This window comes from Eublepharis macularius, chromosome 16 (genome assembly GCF_028583425.1).
Source record: "Eublepharis macularius isolate TG4126 chromosome 16, MPM_Emac_v1.0, whole genome shotgun sequence".
Lineage (NCBI taxonomy): Eukaryota > Metazoa > Chordata > Lepidosauria > Squamata > Eublepharidae > Eublepharis > Eublepharis macularius.
In genome coordinates this window covers 25,367,471-25,384,312 of record NC_072805.1, presented here as the reverse complement: position 1 = coordinate 25,384,312, position 16,842 = coordinate 25,367,471, and the positions used below count along the sequence as shown (strand labels likewise).

At 41.3% G+C, this 16,842-nt stretch overlaps 1 protein-coding gene and 1 long non-coding RNA gene across 2 annotated transcripts in view; both read left to right on the top strand.

Annotated features, from left to right (window-relative positions):
* WWOX (WW domain containing oxidoreductase) overlaps positions 1-16,842 on the top strand; it is a 748,321-nt gene that overhangs the window by 12,353 nt on the left and 719,126 nt on the right. Inside the window, exons 3-4 of the mRNA XM_055000490.1 lie at positions 1,207-1,264; positions 4,028-4,206. Of these exons, the coding sequence (XP_054856465.1) occupies positions 1,207-1,264; positions 4,028-4,206 (237 nt within the window). The remainder of the gene's footprint in view (positions 1-1,206; positions 1,265-4,027; positions 4,207-16,842) is intronic.
* Positions 13,274-15,722, top strand: LOC129344021 (uncharacterized). Its single transcript, XR_008598358.1, has 2 exons — positions 13,274-13,549; positions 13,922-15,722. It is a non-coding gene; the product is annotated as an uncharacterized LOC129344021 (long non-coding RNA).

The following is a 16,842-nucleotide window of genomic DNA, read 5'->3' as shown; positions in this document are numbered from 1 at the left end:
TTGTGGAATCATGTCATCTGGTGGTTGCTTCTGGGCCTGGTCCCACTGAATCCTCCCTCAAAACAGCCTGAGAAAGGGCCCTGCTCCCTCCTCCCACCATTTACTGACAGAAACCAAGTCTGGAATACTGGCTAAACTGTTACAGTTGCCTAGCAACAGCCACTGAGGACATCTGGTTAAAGGTGTTCCTTTTATCATTTTGTTTTTTTAACTACCAATATATACATATTACTTTTCAGATTTTTCTGCAAACTTGGGGCTTTTCTCAGGTGTGTAGGAAGATCTGCCTTGTCTGTCCCTGGCTCCAGTCTCTAGATTTAAGAATCCACAGATCAGGGCTACTTAGCTGTTAGTATATAAGATGCTTGATAGTTGTTCTAGCTAATACTGTATGCACACGATGCTTGTTCAACAAGTACTGTTTTCTGAATTCTGGCCACCATACAAACTCTCCTGTAGTATCTAGGATGCATTTTACTGTTGTTCCCATTCACTGTGGACTTGAGTGGTGATGACAGCTGGTTCATTTTACCCCCTTTATGATCTGTTCTGTGTTTTCTGTAATCCTGGAAGCTCAGAGAGATATTTCTGTATAGTTGTAGGAGTAGTAAAGATAGGTATTAAATGAGCTGAAAGCTCAGCAGGGCCACTGGTTCCTGTTCTGGAAGTGCCAGTTTTGCAGCCTGACTTTATATATATTTATCTGAAAGTATTTGAACTGAGTACCCAGAAATTTTCTCCTCTGTTAAGAGAGTCTCTCTGTGGCTGATCTGTAGATGACTCACAATGTAATACCACGATCTCTCTGTTTTCCAAGTTGCTGTAGCATGGTGTTTAAGTGGCCGGGCTGTGAATCAGCACTCTCCTAGTTTGACTCCCATTACTGCCATGAACTCTGCTGGTGGCTTTGGGCAAGCCACTCCTCTCAGCCCGAGCTCCCCAGATGTATTGTGGGGATAATAATAACACTGACATTGTTCACCACTCTGAGTGTGGCAGTAATCTGTCCAGAAGTGTGGTATATGAGCACACTGTTACTATTGTTATTATTGTTATTGTCCCTTGTTGTTGATCGTTCTGTTCAGTGGAAAGTATTTATGCTGAAATGAAGAGATACATAAACTACTTTTTGAAATGAGAGTTTTTAAATCACTTTTTAAAAAAATGCTTCTCAATTGTATTTGTTGCTTACTTTTCCCCCTCCAGATTTGCCATATGGGTGGGAGCAAGAAACGGATGAAAATGGACAAGTCTATTTTGTTGAGTAAGTGAGAATTGTTGTGTGTGACTGGAGGGGGAAATGGTCAAACAAGAATGGCATACCTCCAGTTTCATTGTTATGGAGGCTTTTGGTTGCAATGGCGTGCGTGCTCAGTCTGAAGGCTAAAGATATAAAGTTTGCTCTTGCTTCTAGGTAAATGCAAAGCATAATGTAGTCCAATGTAATCCAACATTGTAGCAAGAAAAAAAAATGCAAATACAATAATAAGCACTCGGGGTCAGCAGAAGTAAAATACTTACCAAAGGGCGACATTAGAGACAAGACTCTGGGTGGAATGGCTGGCTGTTAAATCATATCTTTCAGGAGATGGTAGACGTGAATGAGCCAGTAACAATCTCTTCTTGGGCCTCGTTTTGTTGAGTAGTACTCCATTTGACTTGACCATATGAAAAATAGTTCCAGCTTCCAACTACATTGCTCCTTGAGGGTTGAGTTCAGAAGATGCTCTTCCCTACTATAGACTGAGGACATGGCTGGCAGGCTCTGCGGATTGCCGTTCCTGAACTTTACTCTCAAAAGTTCTGAAAGCTGGTCTGTCATTTACCCGTGTCAGTTTCAAATTCAACCGTTGCATCCTTGTCCATTTTTCTTCCTGCTGGTAAACATGTGAGATCAGAGGTCAGAGATTGGGTCAGTAATGTCTGATTTGGTCTTCAGTCATAGATTTCACATTCCTATATCATTGTATAATAGAACTTCATGCCAGTTTAATTTACTTTCTCTCTGGGCAGAGTAAATCGATAAATAGCTGATTTTTGGTTTAATGTTGATTTTCAGCTTGTTATGTAACAAGAATAGAACAGTATAGAACGGAGTGGTGGTGGAAATCCTCTATTTTAAAGACTTTCAGAGTTTTTACAGACTGCTGCTTTTTCTGACAACAAATCTCTGCTTTCATAAATTCATATCTCTGTGCTTTTAAGATGTAGACCGTTGCTTTTTGTGTCAATTAAAGATTTCCTGGATCTTCATCCAGAAAAATGCCCAAAGAGTTATGGGATGTAGTTCAATCAGATTTCTGACACTAGTGACCGTGATTATTTTTGTGTACAACTTTGCTTCTACAGACTATTGGGCTTTCATTTTAAACTTATTCATAGTTTACTGCTCAGAACAGAAAATACTTCCTGCACATATCCTTTAGATGTTTCTGTTACTGGTGAGAGATTGCTGTAAGATTACTGGGATGATTCTAGAAATCTCCTGCTTCAAAACATACATTGTCCCTAAAGTGATGTTCTTTCTGCCTGCCCTTTAGTTTTAATTGTAATAAGAGAATTCTCTCAGTTCAAAAACTTTATTTTTAGAATCGGATTGAAGGACAGCTAAACTCTCAGCAAGTTAAAGTTCTACTAAAAGTGTAGACAGTTCCAGGCAGATGTGGCACTGACAAATCTATCTAACAAAGCTTAGGAACAACAAGATAAAGAGTTTAAGATTGGAAAAAATAAATTGAAATGGGTTGATTTAAGTTTGAAATATGCAGTGGTAAAAATATTTTGCTTTGCTGCAGTGGTAAGGCTGATTTGATGAGAGTGAGGGTTTTTTTTAAAGCTTCAGATGAAAGAACATCGGTCATGATTTCTTATACAGCTAGATCCGTGTGCAGAAAAAATAGTAACGGTCTGTCAGTGCGACTGCGTGCCCAATAACTCTGTATCCTGGCTGGATTCCATTGTAAGGAATGTATTAGGAAAATTCCTTGTCTGTTATAATGGACAATGGCTGTTATAATGAACAACGGATATATCTGCTCCACGGAGCCACAGATGTAGGGAAGGAGGACAGCAGAAAATGTGCATTGCAGCATTCCAGCAAAATGGATTGGGTTCTAGTCTGAATAGCCCTATTAAAACCTAATCCCCTCATTTTGGAAGCAAAGCCTATGAAGTCCACATTGAGGTTGTCACCCAAGATGGAGGTTGCTAAGTTGATAATACATACTGGAACAACTTGCTGGTTGTTAGTCTAACTAGATGGGCCTCCAAGTGTCTCTTCTTCTTTCCCTTATAATGGGAAATGGGGAAAGACTTGCTGGAAGGAGTGATAAGACCTCATAAGATCCAGAATTGGATTTTTACTATTACAGTGCAGATATTTGGACCGGAATGGAGAGCAGTGTTGAGTTTGGGACAGATTTGCAGCAAAAGATAAGAGCGCAGCCTTCAAAGATTACACTCATCTTTGCTGCTGTAAGTGGCAGCAAGAATCTGAATTGTACAATATTAGTCTGTTTCTGCTGTTGGAAGGACAAAGGGATGCTGAATATTTTATCATGGCTAAATGAACATATAGCGGGGGTAGTTCTGTGCAAAGTTTACCTTAGCTGTGTCCTGGAAATGATTCTACTTATTCCATTTCAGCCACATGTGCTGTAATTATCTATTATTTATTTACTTCATTTATGCCTAGCTTTTCTCCCCCATGGGGACCAAAAGCTGCTTAAACTGTTCTCTTCTCCATTTTATTCTCACAACAACCCTGTGAGGTAGGTTAGGCTGTGTGTATGCTGGCCCAAGGTCAGCCAACAAGCTTCCACGACAGAGTGCAAATTTGCTTCTTAGTCTCCCAGATCCTTGTTCAACACACCGACCACTACTACCCCATGCTGGCGCTCTTAGGTTGACAATGTGATTTTTTGCTTTAGGTCCGAGGATATAGATGGAAAATGTCATCAGTGTTTTGTAGTGTATTTGTATAAGGCAAGAGAAATTAGAATGAAAACTTTTTTTTCTTTGTCTTAAGCCATATAAACAAAAGGACAACATACCTTGACCCAAGACTGGCGTTCACAGTGGAAGATAATCCAATGAAACCCAATGCCAAGCAGAAGTATGATGGAAACACTACTGCGATGGAAATTCTTCAGGGGCGAGATATGAGTGGAAAAGTAATCGTAATCACTGGAGCAAATGCAGGAATAGGTATGCTGGTCTTTATTGTATTCAGAATTATATCGCGGGCTAGCTTGGGATCAGTAAGAAGGGAACTGAGTTAGTAAATTCTTGCTGTTCTCATCTTGCTTGTTTCTGGACTTCTTCATTACGATATACTAGAGAAACGGTCACTATTGCTATGAAGTGTATGGGTTTCTTATTAAAAAGCTCCTGAAGCAAGGAACATTTTCTTGGTAGCAGATCACAAGGACTCCTTGAAAATAATAGAGTTGAAAGTGTACTTATAGGCCATGGAGTCCAACCCTTTGTTTGTTGCAAGAAATCCAAGGCTACTTTCTTGACAGAGAGTTGTCTATCTGTTTGAAGACCAGCTAGAGAGAGAGAGTCGTGGGGGTTGGTTCCATTGTCAAATTTCACTTACTGTTAGAAAAATAATCTAATGTTCACCTGAAGTATGCCATTGTGTAATTTAAGCCCATTAGATCTACCTGTTTTCTGGACGTGCGGAGAACAAGTTTTTGTCCTTTTCCATGTGAAAACTGTATTTGAAAGTAGCCATGTCTCCCATTGGACCTCTCCACATTTTACATGTCCAGTTCCCTTTAACCTTTTCTCAGTAGACTTGTTTTCTGGCCCCTAGCCATCTTCATTGCCCTCCTCTGAACCTGTTCTGATACCTGCACAGGAGTTCTTTTCCCTTCTGGTTTGTGCTTTTGTGCAACCCAGAAGCATAGTATATCTTGCTGGAAGAAGGCATGATGTGAACTAGGAGAACTTGGGGTGGTTTAATGTGCTCTAGATTCTTACGGAGTTTTAAAACATAAGAAAACAAACTGCGGAATGTTGCTGCTAAGTATTTCCCTTGGAATGAAGCCCCAACAGTAGCCAGTTACTAATAACTAAATGCCATTGAGACAATGGCTGTCGTCACACGGGCATCTCTTCCGTTAAATTTACAGCATATAGTGTCCTACCTGTTATCGGCACAGTAACGTTTCTTTGGGTCACCTAACGGCTCTTCGCGCCACCAGCTGTCCACACCAAAGCACTCTGTTCTGTTCTCTCTAACCGCGCAGAAGCAGCTCCTCCCCCTTTTTTTATTATTCTGGCATTTAATTCCGCTATAATGGAATAACAGCATATAAACATTCCATTAGAGCAAAACATTACGACCCTTTTGTTTTTCCAACTTTGAAATTATATAAATAGCCCTTTGTTCGCAGAAAACTCCCTGTCTGACGTGATCCCCGTCGCTGAAGACTCTGCCATGGCGATTGAGTCATTTTTACTTCAGCAGAAAGTTTGCATTGTGTTATGGCGTTATGGCGTTATAAGGACATAATAAAATTAAAAAAAGGGGAGTCGCGGGAAGAAATGGATTCTGGGATTGAAGGGAGGGCATAGGGCGTTGTGAGGCGAAATACATCGATGTGAGGCATTCACACTGAGGCACAAAATAGCGCGACTATCAAGCACAAAGCAGAAGAGAGAAAATCGCTACAGTGTTGGAATAAGGTGGGTGTTTGCTGGGAAATAGCGCCATTTTAGTGCTAAATAAAAGCCCGTGTGATGACGGCCAATAAAAAAGGATTTTGAGAATGTTCTCCCTCCTAATAGATGCATGCTTCCAACTTTCTCGAACTCAAAAGGGAAGAAGCACATTTGTCACTGTAACATTTCTAGCTACCACTTATTATTAGCAATTAACTTTATGATCTAGTCTAATACAGTCCGAGGAGTGGGGAAATATAACTGTTAAAATGCAAGAAAATGCAATAGGCCTCAAACTTTTTTTTTTTAAGTGCACCACTTGCTTTCCCTCTGGAAAAGTACTTCTAGACTTCCCACGTCACCAAACAATGTTATTATTTTAATGTGTTAAAATATGTTGGGTTGGATCCAGACTGAATTGGCAATTTCTGCCGACACTGTGCTCCAGACCCCCCCTCCCACCCAGGGTCTGCTATCCACCAGGAGCAACATTTCATGGAGATTGGTGGGAGAGACGCAGGAGAATTCCGTCCTGCCATTGGAAGATTTACAGTGAAATCCTAAGAAGAGTTACTCCAGTCTAAGCCCATTGAAATCAGTGGGCTTGAACTGGAGTAATACTTCTTAGGATTGCTGTATTCGTCTGGAACATCTGTGTATTTAACTTTTTTTTAAGATATAAAGTTTAGAGCTGAGAAGAAAATGAATATTACTCTTACTTTAGCTTTAGCACAAGCGTCATTGTTTTCTGAAAAAGTCTCTTCCCTCCCTTTAATGGCTTCAAGATGACCAGAAATGTTGTGTCTACATGTTTGATGGTTCCTAAACATTGAGTGTGTTAGAGGTAAAAAGGCCTGGGGCTAGGCAGAATGTCGTGAATCAGTTTTGGCCCGACACCTTATCTCCCACAATGGGGTCCTCCTCAGAGGATGAGGAACTGGAGGAGCCAGGATAGCTGGCACCAGAGCCGGCTGCAGCGTCGGAAGAACCCTTGGCGAAGCAGCAAGGGATGCAGCCAGGGACCTCTGAGGATGCTGTTGGAAAGGAGGGCTCACACGGAGCAGAGGAGAGACTGGCTCCGTCCTGAGAAATCTGAGCTGTCCGAGCCAGCTGCAGAACACATGAATCGGGCAAGTGCGGCTGTGTGGGAAAGACGCAGGAGCATGCACTTATAGGCTCAGCGTCGGACGGAGTTGATCTCAGAGAGCAAGGTGCCGCAATCAGGCAAAGAGGAAACACCTGCCCCTTGCTCGCTTAACTCGACCTGAGCATAAAAGGAAGATGCAACTTTATTCGCTGCTCCCTGTGACTAGCAGCTCTGCGCCTGGAAGCTCGGGATCCTGCCTTTTACCTTGTCCTCCCCTAGATTGAACTCTCAGACTCTCATCTCTGCCTAGCTTTTGACTGTCACTTGCCTGCCTCTCTGTTGGACTGACTTCTTGGCTTCTGACTTCAGCTTGGCTTTAGAGTCTCGCTTGCTTGCGTCCCTCTTGGACTGAATTGGCTCTAGACCTGGGCTTGGCCTTTGGACTATCACTCACCTGCCCCTCTGTGGGACCACCTGACCTACCGGTGAGCCACCTCAGCATCTCAGTGCCGGGATGGGCCCGAAGCACGACACAGAACAGCCATCAAGGGTTGGAGAATTTATACAGCCCATCTGCCAGTATTGGTACCAAAGACAGCATCCAGTGCTATACAAAGTTTAAAGCAAAATAACTACACTAAAAACAAACAAACCCTAAAACCACCAGCTTGTCTTAAACTTTTCAGCTCTGTCGGAGGCCTTTTGGGGGGGTAACACTGATGATAGTTTTTTAACAGGCTGCTCTGAACATGTTTGTTATAACCTTGTAAGTATATCAGTTAATTTTCATTCAAACTTATTTCTCCCTTCTTTATTCTACTTGATCACTTTGGTTTTCTGGTTGAACCCCTGACCTCCTTCATCATCCATTATGCCTAAACTGCTAATTCTGGCAATTTATGTCAGGATTCACACCCAGCGTTTGTATTTCAACACCACCTTTTCCTCTTTACCCAGAGAATTTTACATTTGAAATATTCATGATACGATTCACAACAAACCTCTCTGGCCTTTCTCCCTCTTCTAATTTTCTCCAATATGGTCTCCCGCACACATATCTAAAGAATAATAATAATAACATAATAATAACATTCGATTTATATACCGCTCTTCAGGACAACGTAATGCCCACTCAGAGCGGTTTACAAAGTGTTATTATTACCCCACAACAATCACCCTGTGAGGTGGGTGGGGCTGAAAGTGCTCCAGAGAACTGTGACTCGCCCAAGGTCACCCAGCTGGCTTCGTGGAGGAGTGGGGAATCAAACCCAGCTCTCCAGATTAGAGTCTCGTGCTCTTAACCACTACACCAAACTGGCTAAAGAAGTAAGTTGTGACTCACAAAAGCTGATATTGAAATAAATGTTTTTATTCTTTGAGGTTCCACTGAACTTCTTTTTTGGGTCCCCCCCACCCAGCCTTCTGATGGCCCTGTTCTTACAATTCCTGTTCTTGCAAAAAACAAGGTCTTGTTTTTATAAACTTAGTGAGAACTTTGTCCCAGTTTGTTCTACCAAGAAATGACTCCCCTCTCGTCCCCCCTTTTAAGCGTCTTTAATATGAATTTGAATGCCTTGCTCCATGGACTTTTGTTTTGCTTGTGACTAGTGACTCATAGTTGGTAATCTTGAGGTTTTTTTCCACTAGAGGGCTCTGTTGTTCTTCAGAAAAATGAAATTAAAAAGGGAGATTTGCTTGGGTATATTTCTCAGAATTTACCAAAACACGATTAATTTTGACATGGGCTGTTTTATATTTTAATTGTTGGTGCTAAAGTTCAGATATGGAAAGGTGTCTGAGATAATCCCTGCAAATAATTGGCTTCAACTTTCCTGACAAACACAGCTGCCAGAATTAAATACAGCGCGGCTGTTATTGGACCTTCGTAATGTAGGACACAGAAGGATGTGGAAGTTGAAATGCTAGCCTCTGCCTTCCAGGCATAGCTGAAGTTTATTGTGTATGTGTGTACTCACATGCTATATAGACAGTTGGACTCGATCTGTTGCAGGCAGTGAGAAAACGGATACAATGCAAGAATATCTGCACAATGTTACTAGAATGCTGCGAAGAAGCTTTTCCTTCTAGAGGCTTAGGCAAAACTTTGTTAGTTTCAGGATTGCACACAGTAGTGTCTCTAACCTACGGTGAAAAAAGCAAGAGTCAAAACAGGAAGACTGCAAGGTGTACTTGATTCTACGCACATGTATCTTTCTCCAATAAATATTTTGTCTTTGATTTTCAAAGGCAATGGCAATGTGTCCAGTTACATAGCTATGAGTTTGTATACATAAGAGTTTGTATACATAAGAGACTAAAGGGAAAGTGGTGTAAACTGTTCTTATAATCAGTTCACTGCATCTTTTTAAGTTTTAGGTACTCTGCCAGGAATTATCATTTCTGTTTATAAGCCAGTCTCATTGGCATTTCTAGTATATCTGTAGACAAGCATACAGTTGTATATGTCTCGTATCGCAGCAGCAACCTTTATTGGCATTACAGTTGTATATATAATAAAATCACCAGCCCACATGCCAAGCGCAGAAGCGTCAGAACAAAGTCATTTATAGATAAGTTAGGGGTCTCTAGGGGTTAGATATGCAGAAAATTGACGTTGTGAATTAGCTGAAAGAAAAAGAGACCCCACTTCCTCTGAAAACAGTATGATGAGGAAGGACTGAAAATGTTCGGGGAAAGCAATCGAGAGTTGGCTGAGGAGAGCAAAAGAAGATGGGAAGGACAAATAGCCTGGTGAAGTAACTGGAGAATTGCAATGGAGGATATTTTTGAAGTGGGGAAGGATTTCCAGATTATTTCTCCTGCCTTCAAATCCTCACACGCCCTCCAGTGTTTGTCAAAAACAAATTACGTTTGGCAGATTTGATTGTTCAGATTTGGCTTCCAAGATTGCAGAAGATCAGGCTGGTTTGATTTGTAAATTGCTCCAAGGCTTGATTTCTACTGGCTGGATAGGGTTTCGTTGGTAGTTGGTTGATATGCAGCTGTTATGTTAAAGATAGCTTATTAAAATGATTTAGTGTACGTTATTAACCTTTTGTGTGCACGCTTTTATACTGTGCACAGAATGGGCAGGGTTCCAAAACTCGCACAGTTAATTTAATACATCTGTGTGGTGGGATGGCTTTAGGTTTCTACATCTCAATCGATAGCCCTTGGCTCCACATATCAAGGAGTTCTTAAACTGAGGAATTTCAAAAACAGTTTGCAATGTGTCATGTGGTATTGATGATCAGTGAAGGAAAAAAATTATACTGGTTATACATAAGCCCTTGCAGTCACAAAATTAGTTTTTTGGATCTTCTTACGGATGTTTTTATTCTGTTTTGGTTTCTCTTGGGTTTTGAATGTTTGGTTTTTACATTATTTTTAATTTACCTGTATAAGAGGCATAATGAAACTGATTTTTGATACTAGCATTGGCCACTCAAAAGGCAGGTACTGGTACCCTTTTATGATCTATAGATATCTTTTGTAACAGCTTGCTGATTGACAATAGGATATTGAATTTTAAATCATTTTGCTAGGCTTCCTGGTGTCCTTTTCGTTCATGGCCTCATGGGCTGAGAAGACTTTTGTAATGTTTGATGCCTGAAATGGATAAGCAAACTGTAACGGTGTATCAGTATGCAAAGATACCCTAGTGTGACATTTGTGTTAAATTTTCTCTTCTGGATTACTTTTAGGCTTGTCACAGTGCAGACAAATGCAAAGCGAAAATGAATTGGAAAGCATTCACTGGAACCAGAGTTGCAGATGAGATCAAATATATTGGATGAAGGGAAAACTGAAACTACTGTTGAGGAAGAAACTATTAAAATTGCAAGTTAGATTGAGTTAATGAATTTTGTTTCCCTTTTGTACTCCTGAATAGTTTCTGTTGCCTGATAGATGTTTGCAACTGGGTCAGAGGTAATAGAGAATGATGGGGGTGGGGTAATTGTATAAGAGTTTGCAGAGAGTAATGTAAACTAAATTTGACCTTGGACTCCTGTAAAGGCCCATTACTGGCTGGCGAGTTTATTAATAATTTATCTGGAATGGGGGTTCTGTCACCTGCCAAAGCGATACAACGTTTGAATGTATGATGCAACTGTATACCATTGAACTAGTTTAGGACTGTCTTTTCCACTTGGCAACAGTTCTGCATGATCTTGGTTCTTTCTAACCATCTGAGATCCTTTAACTGGAGATGCCAGAGATTGCGACTGGGATCTCTTTTGTGCAAAGCACGGCCAGTGTGCCCCGGGCCCTTTTCAAGAACAAAAAATGTCTATCTTGAAAACTCATTTATGAGTGTTGCTAATTGGTGATGGTGTAGCCACTTGAAATTCTCTCTGCACGATTGAGGTATCGCTTTGAAAGCGGCGGTTTCATTAGAGTCCTGGTATTTGAATAATTTGTTGTGATAGACAGAGACATTGGTATGTACTACTGCAAAAGAAATCTTCCATGGAGCAAATGCCAGGCGCTGTGGCTTGGATCCTATACCTTCATTCTGGGTGCCAGTGTGGAGGCTGTCCGCCAGTGCGGGGTGCACGACACTTTGAGGCCCCTTGAAAAATACTGGTCTTGTGCAAATGGGAAAGTGCCTTGTTCCAGAAGGAGGGTGCTTTGCAGCAAACGACAGCCTCTGTAATGGTCAAAGAGATGTTCACACAGAACGAAAGCATAGGATCCAAACGTGTGGTTCTTCATAAGGGCAGGCGAGCAGGTTTTCTAGGGTGTGGAGATGTTTTAATTAACTAGGCATTGTCTTTAGCATTACTGGTATACAGTGGCAAACCAGGTGGACTCACGCAGATAAAAGCTGGTGACGTGGTCAGTGACTTAGTAGTAACCTGTGTGGGGCTCCTGGCGGCTTTACTATTGAAATCTACAGGCCCTTGGAGCATACTTTTTGTTTTGTTGAAGTGGTAGAGATGCAGTTTGAATACGTCTGTGTAAAAATCTGTGCCTTAAAAATGAGATGCCCCTCTTCAACAGCAAAGCACGTCAGCATCTGGTGATATTTCTGCTATTGAGAAAAAATGTTGCATACTTGAGAAATGTTGCATGCTCTGTGTGTAGTGTGTAGAGTTGCACTAATGACAGAATGTGTACTGAGAACAGTCTACATGATTTGTTTTGTCAACTTCATTTATACCATCCTCCCCAACGGGGAGCAGCTTGCATTCTCTCCTCACAACAACCCTGTGAAGTAGGTTAGGCTTACAGCCATATAAGAGAGTGTTCTTGAGTGCTGAAGTTTTGTCCTTTTCAATTCCTCTTTCCTTTACAGTAGTTTCTTTCTTGCAGAATTTTTTCTGTGTTTTCACTTGAACACATGTATGAAAATACTTTCTGCTTTGAGAGTCAGTTTGGTGTAGTGGTTAAGAGTGCAGGACTCTAATCTGGAGAACCAGGTTTGATTCCTCACTCCTCTACTTGAAGCTAGCTGGGTGACCTTGGGTCAGTCACAGCTCTCTCAGAGCTCTCTCAGCCCCACCCACCTCACAGGGTGTTTTGTTGTGGGGATAATAATGGCATACTTTGTAAACCGCTCTGAGTGGGTGTTAAGTCATCCTGAAGGGTAGTATATAAATTGATTATTATTATTATAGTCCTCAAAACGGTACCTGCTTTTTATATCTTCTTCTCTTTTTTTTTTGTTAACAATTTTTATTGGATGGGTCAATACAATCAAATTAAAATACATGTACAATTCATTTAATTTCCCACAGCTATATTTCCCCACCCCCTCCCCCTTTTCCATGTTGACTTCCAACAGCACTCCAACCCCCCATTATTATTATCACATTGTTTCTATACTATAGTTGTTCTTGTCTCGTTATTGGTAAAGATCTTAACTATATCTTATCTTACTTAATATCTTTAAAACCCTTCAAAAGACCATAATTGTCCCTTAACATCCCAGCTTTTTATATCTTCTTCTCAATGCCTGCTTTGAGAGATCTGTTACTTCAGTAATGAGGAGTATACGTGGTTGGTTAGTCAAATTATTGAACTCTCTCAGCTTTGGCTGAAACTCACAATACAAGCCATCTTGTAATATGTAAAATCACGCTGAGGCTAAAAGGTTCAGTCATTAAACTTGTAATGAAACCTTTTTGCAAAAGGATGGGTTTTGGCTACATGTCTTTTTTCAAGTAAGATTTCTCTGCATAGCAGGAGCACATTTTGTTATGCATTTAATTACTTTTCCGTGAAAATGCCTCAGAAACCCAGTTCCAAAGACCAATACAGTATGTTTTGGGGACCGCAAAGCATTTTGCAAGTAGAATTTGGGGAAGGTGTTACAGTCAGTAACAGCTCATGGTAGCAAAATAACTAGATCGTTTTCTCTGTCTTTGCCACAAACGAATTATTGCTCAACATGGCTTGTCTGTTCAGATAGTAAAAAGTCTTTGCAGCATCTGGGCTTTTTTAAACTATAGAATGTGTTTAATTGAAACATTTTCCCTCTCAGTTACCCAGGATGCAGTCCAGACAACCACTTTAAATGCAATCAAAGCTTCATTTGATACATGTCCAGGAGTCAGGCCATGTGAATAAAAGCCTTTCAGTATGTGTAGAGTACATTGCCCTTGAGTAACCAGAGCCCACTCTTGCAAATAGGTCTATAGAGGTACTAGATGACGCCCAACTCTTATATGTTCACTTGTGGCACACTGATGGCCTGAAAAGGAGAAAAAGAACAAACCTTCTTCCAGTTTGCAGAGGCTTCCTGACTGATCGCCTGGAGGCGATCCTAACTCACCACAGGCAAACCAGGTGAGTGGCTGCAAGGCAGGATTATTGTGCTGGGCTTCAGAGGGTGTCATTTCCAGGCCTTTATTAATCTAGATGCATCTTAAGGAATTAGCCAAAGTGCGTAATAATATTTGGAAAGTCCTACCGCTAAAAAATACTTGACAAATAAGTGGTCTTCTTATTGAGTATTGTTGTTGAGAAGAGTTGACTGCATGGGATTAGCTTGCTCAGTTATAGTTTGCTACACATGCAGTGGCTCAACGGAGCCAATTTATGCAAGTGGCTGTTGTTAAAATGGAACTAAAAGGCTTCTGTGTCAGATCTGTTTATATTCATGATTAACTCATAGTTCTTGCTGGGTTCACTGTTAATGCTTTTCATCTTTTGTTTCAGAACAAATTCATCCACTGCCCAGCTTCGTATGTTGGAATCACACGAAGGACACTTAAATAACACCACAGCAGCAAGCTGTGATGCTCTCTCCTACCCTGCACAACCAAAGGCCACGTGGCCTGTCTGGTTCTGGGAGGCAGACTGGTCTTTTGGCTGAATGGAAGCTCAAGCTGTAAAGACAAACTATTCAGTCATGTCTGTTTCCCAAGAACTCCGTGCGTGCAAAAGCAGCAGCATTATTTGCCTACAGTTTGTGCTTCAGGGATGAATTACATTTATTGCTGCTACGTTTAGGTGGTGAATAGGTTGGACTAATGAAAATAGGTTGGACTAATGAAAATAGGTTGGACTAATGATCAATTGAAAGACTCTTCTTTGCTAATTGCAATTTTTTTTGGTATGAGTATATTCAAATGCCACAGGTAGCTGGCACCTTCTAGATAGGCATTCCTTCTTGATGGCACCAGAAGGAATGCCTCCTAATACAATACCTGTTTTGCCGTGCACGTGAAAACCATTATAAATCTGAAGAAAACGATACAGTTCCTCCAATATTTTATTCATACGCTAGTACATGGAGATTTAACTGATAGATTAAATGATGACATCTCATGTCATAGCCCTGTTAAAGAGAGATTGCCTCTAAAAGTAATCACAGGTATTTCTGTCTGGCTTACTGCAAGGGGGAGAATTTAAAGATACCTTGAGGTTGATGTGGAGAGGCTGAGAAACAAGTTTAGTCTTAGGCAGGGCTGTCAAACTTGAAGCTGCTGGGCTGAGCATAATATTTTCTGACCACCATGGCCAGCAGTGAGCATAATGAACTTCTTTTTTTTTTTAAGCTTGTCTGAGACTAACAAGACTGGGTTTATCTGGTGCCTTGCTTACTGCAGCTCTTAGCTTGGAGATGTCTTGAGGTCATCAGGGCTGCCTTTGGGGTATAGTATGTAATACCACAGTGAACTGGAGTATATATATGATATCACAGTGAAAAGCCAGGGTTGCGAGTCTGACACCCCCCTCCTCCAGAGAACACAGTGGAAATGGTTGTTTTAGCAAGCACTTAAACCAAATGGGCTGGTTCCAGTGTAAGGTATTCGTAGAGCACATCTTTCCCTAACTTCCCCTTCCCCATGGAGCTTGCTGTTTTTTCTGAAACTGCTCTCTGAGAATCGGGAAAGACTCATAAGCAAATCGTGCCACAGGTCAGGTTGCTGTAGCAGTGCTTAAGAATCACACAGAATTGCCTTTTTTCTCCCTCTTCTGCTTGCGACTTTCATCAATGGACGAAGGGGAGGCTGGCAAATTTGCCCAGTTGTTCACCACCCCCATCCCCAGCACTGCTGTGACCCATCCCGGGATGTGTTTTGCTTCCAAGGCTGTCACAGTTCTCAAAGAACAGTTTTGAGACAAACAGCAGGCTGCATGAGGAAGAAGAAGATGGGGGGGGGGAATCACTCCACTACCTCTTTCCATTAGTGCTTCCACTGGGCCCAACCCATTATGTCCGCAAAAATGTCCACTACTTACTGTTGCCATTTTGGTGGCAAGTGATATGAGATGTGTGTAGGAGGAGCTGTCCAGCCCAGCATTTAACTGACACAGTCCCTATTTGCCTGGCGTTAGTCATCACCCAAATTGTTGCATTCCATTTGAAATTGGAGGAGCTGATCACACTGTGTTGTGATTGGAATCCCCCCCCCCATGCTTGTTAACTTGTGTGATAAAGTTTTAATGCCATCTTGAACACTGAAATGTATGTGAGTAAAAATAATAAATGGAAGCTGATTTAAGAAAATGATTTTTCGCTCTCTTTTTTTGTCTTAGAACTAGCACTTTCTTTTCCCAACTTTGGTGTTAACACTAACTTTGGTTAATGTGTGAAGGATACAGTGTGCTTTAGCTGACAAAACAGTGTTCTAATTTCAACAGAGAAGAAATACTCCTTTTTAATTTTATGAAACTGCTTGTATTAATATTACACTATTGTAGTTGCCAAAAGGAGATTTAAAACATGCAACTAATTTTGTTTTTCCTTAATGCTTAATTAGTACTCCGCTCTGCAATAGCTTGCTCACAGAGGAACTGCACAGTAATTTTCACATTTCAAGAGGAAGCTGTTGAGTAGCTACTTCCCCCTCCTTGCTCTGTTTTGCTGTGGGCATCAAAAATCTTACCTTCCGTTAAACTTTATTCACATAAGACTTTTTTTACCTCCCCAAGATGACTCAACTTGCATTGTCTGTGAACTAAATTCATGATTTAGAGTGGGTCATGGGCTGGAGAAGGCAGCTAGAAGCTGCAATATCTGCTGGCACAGGAATTAAAGCAGAAATGGGGTATAAATGAAAACCTTGCTTTACAAGGAAAATGGAATTAAAGGAGTTGTGTGCTGCCCCAGTGTAAACGAATGGCATTTGTATACAGCAGGGGAGAAGGCAGTGAAAGTTTGGGGCTAATGCTGCTCTTCATGGCGTGCTTAACGGAAGGAAGATGGGTCTGGGGCATCAAACTGAGGCTTTCCTAGCATTTCAAATTGTTTCTAATGTTGGCTGAGATTCATCAAAGTGCTGTGGAATTTGACTTTTAACCTATGAATTCACATGCCTTTGCTACATCAAAACCTGCTTTTGAAGCTCCCTTCATTTTCAGAAATCCCACTTCCCACTGCGACTCACTGATCTCTACAAAAATGTTACTCCTGAGGGATAGGGGGACCCTGAGGGATGACAGTGGGGCAGCCGGGGGGGGGGCATGTGCAGTGGGAACAGAATAGTTTGACTAACTCAGCACTGCATGCACACTGCAAAAGTTGCATGTCGTGCCTTATACTCAAAGGTTCCCAAACTCATTTTGGGGCTGGAAAGAAGATCCTTGTGATTACGCTGAGCTCTTCAGTTGATTCACTGGTTTGGACTGCT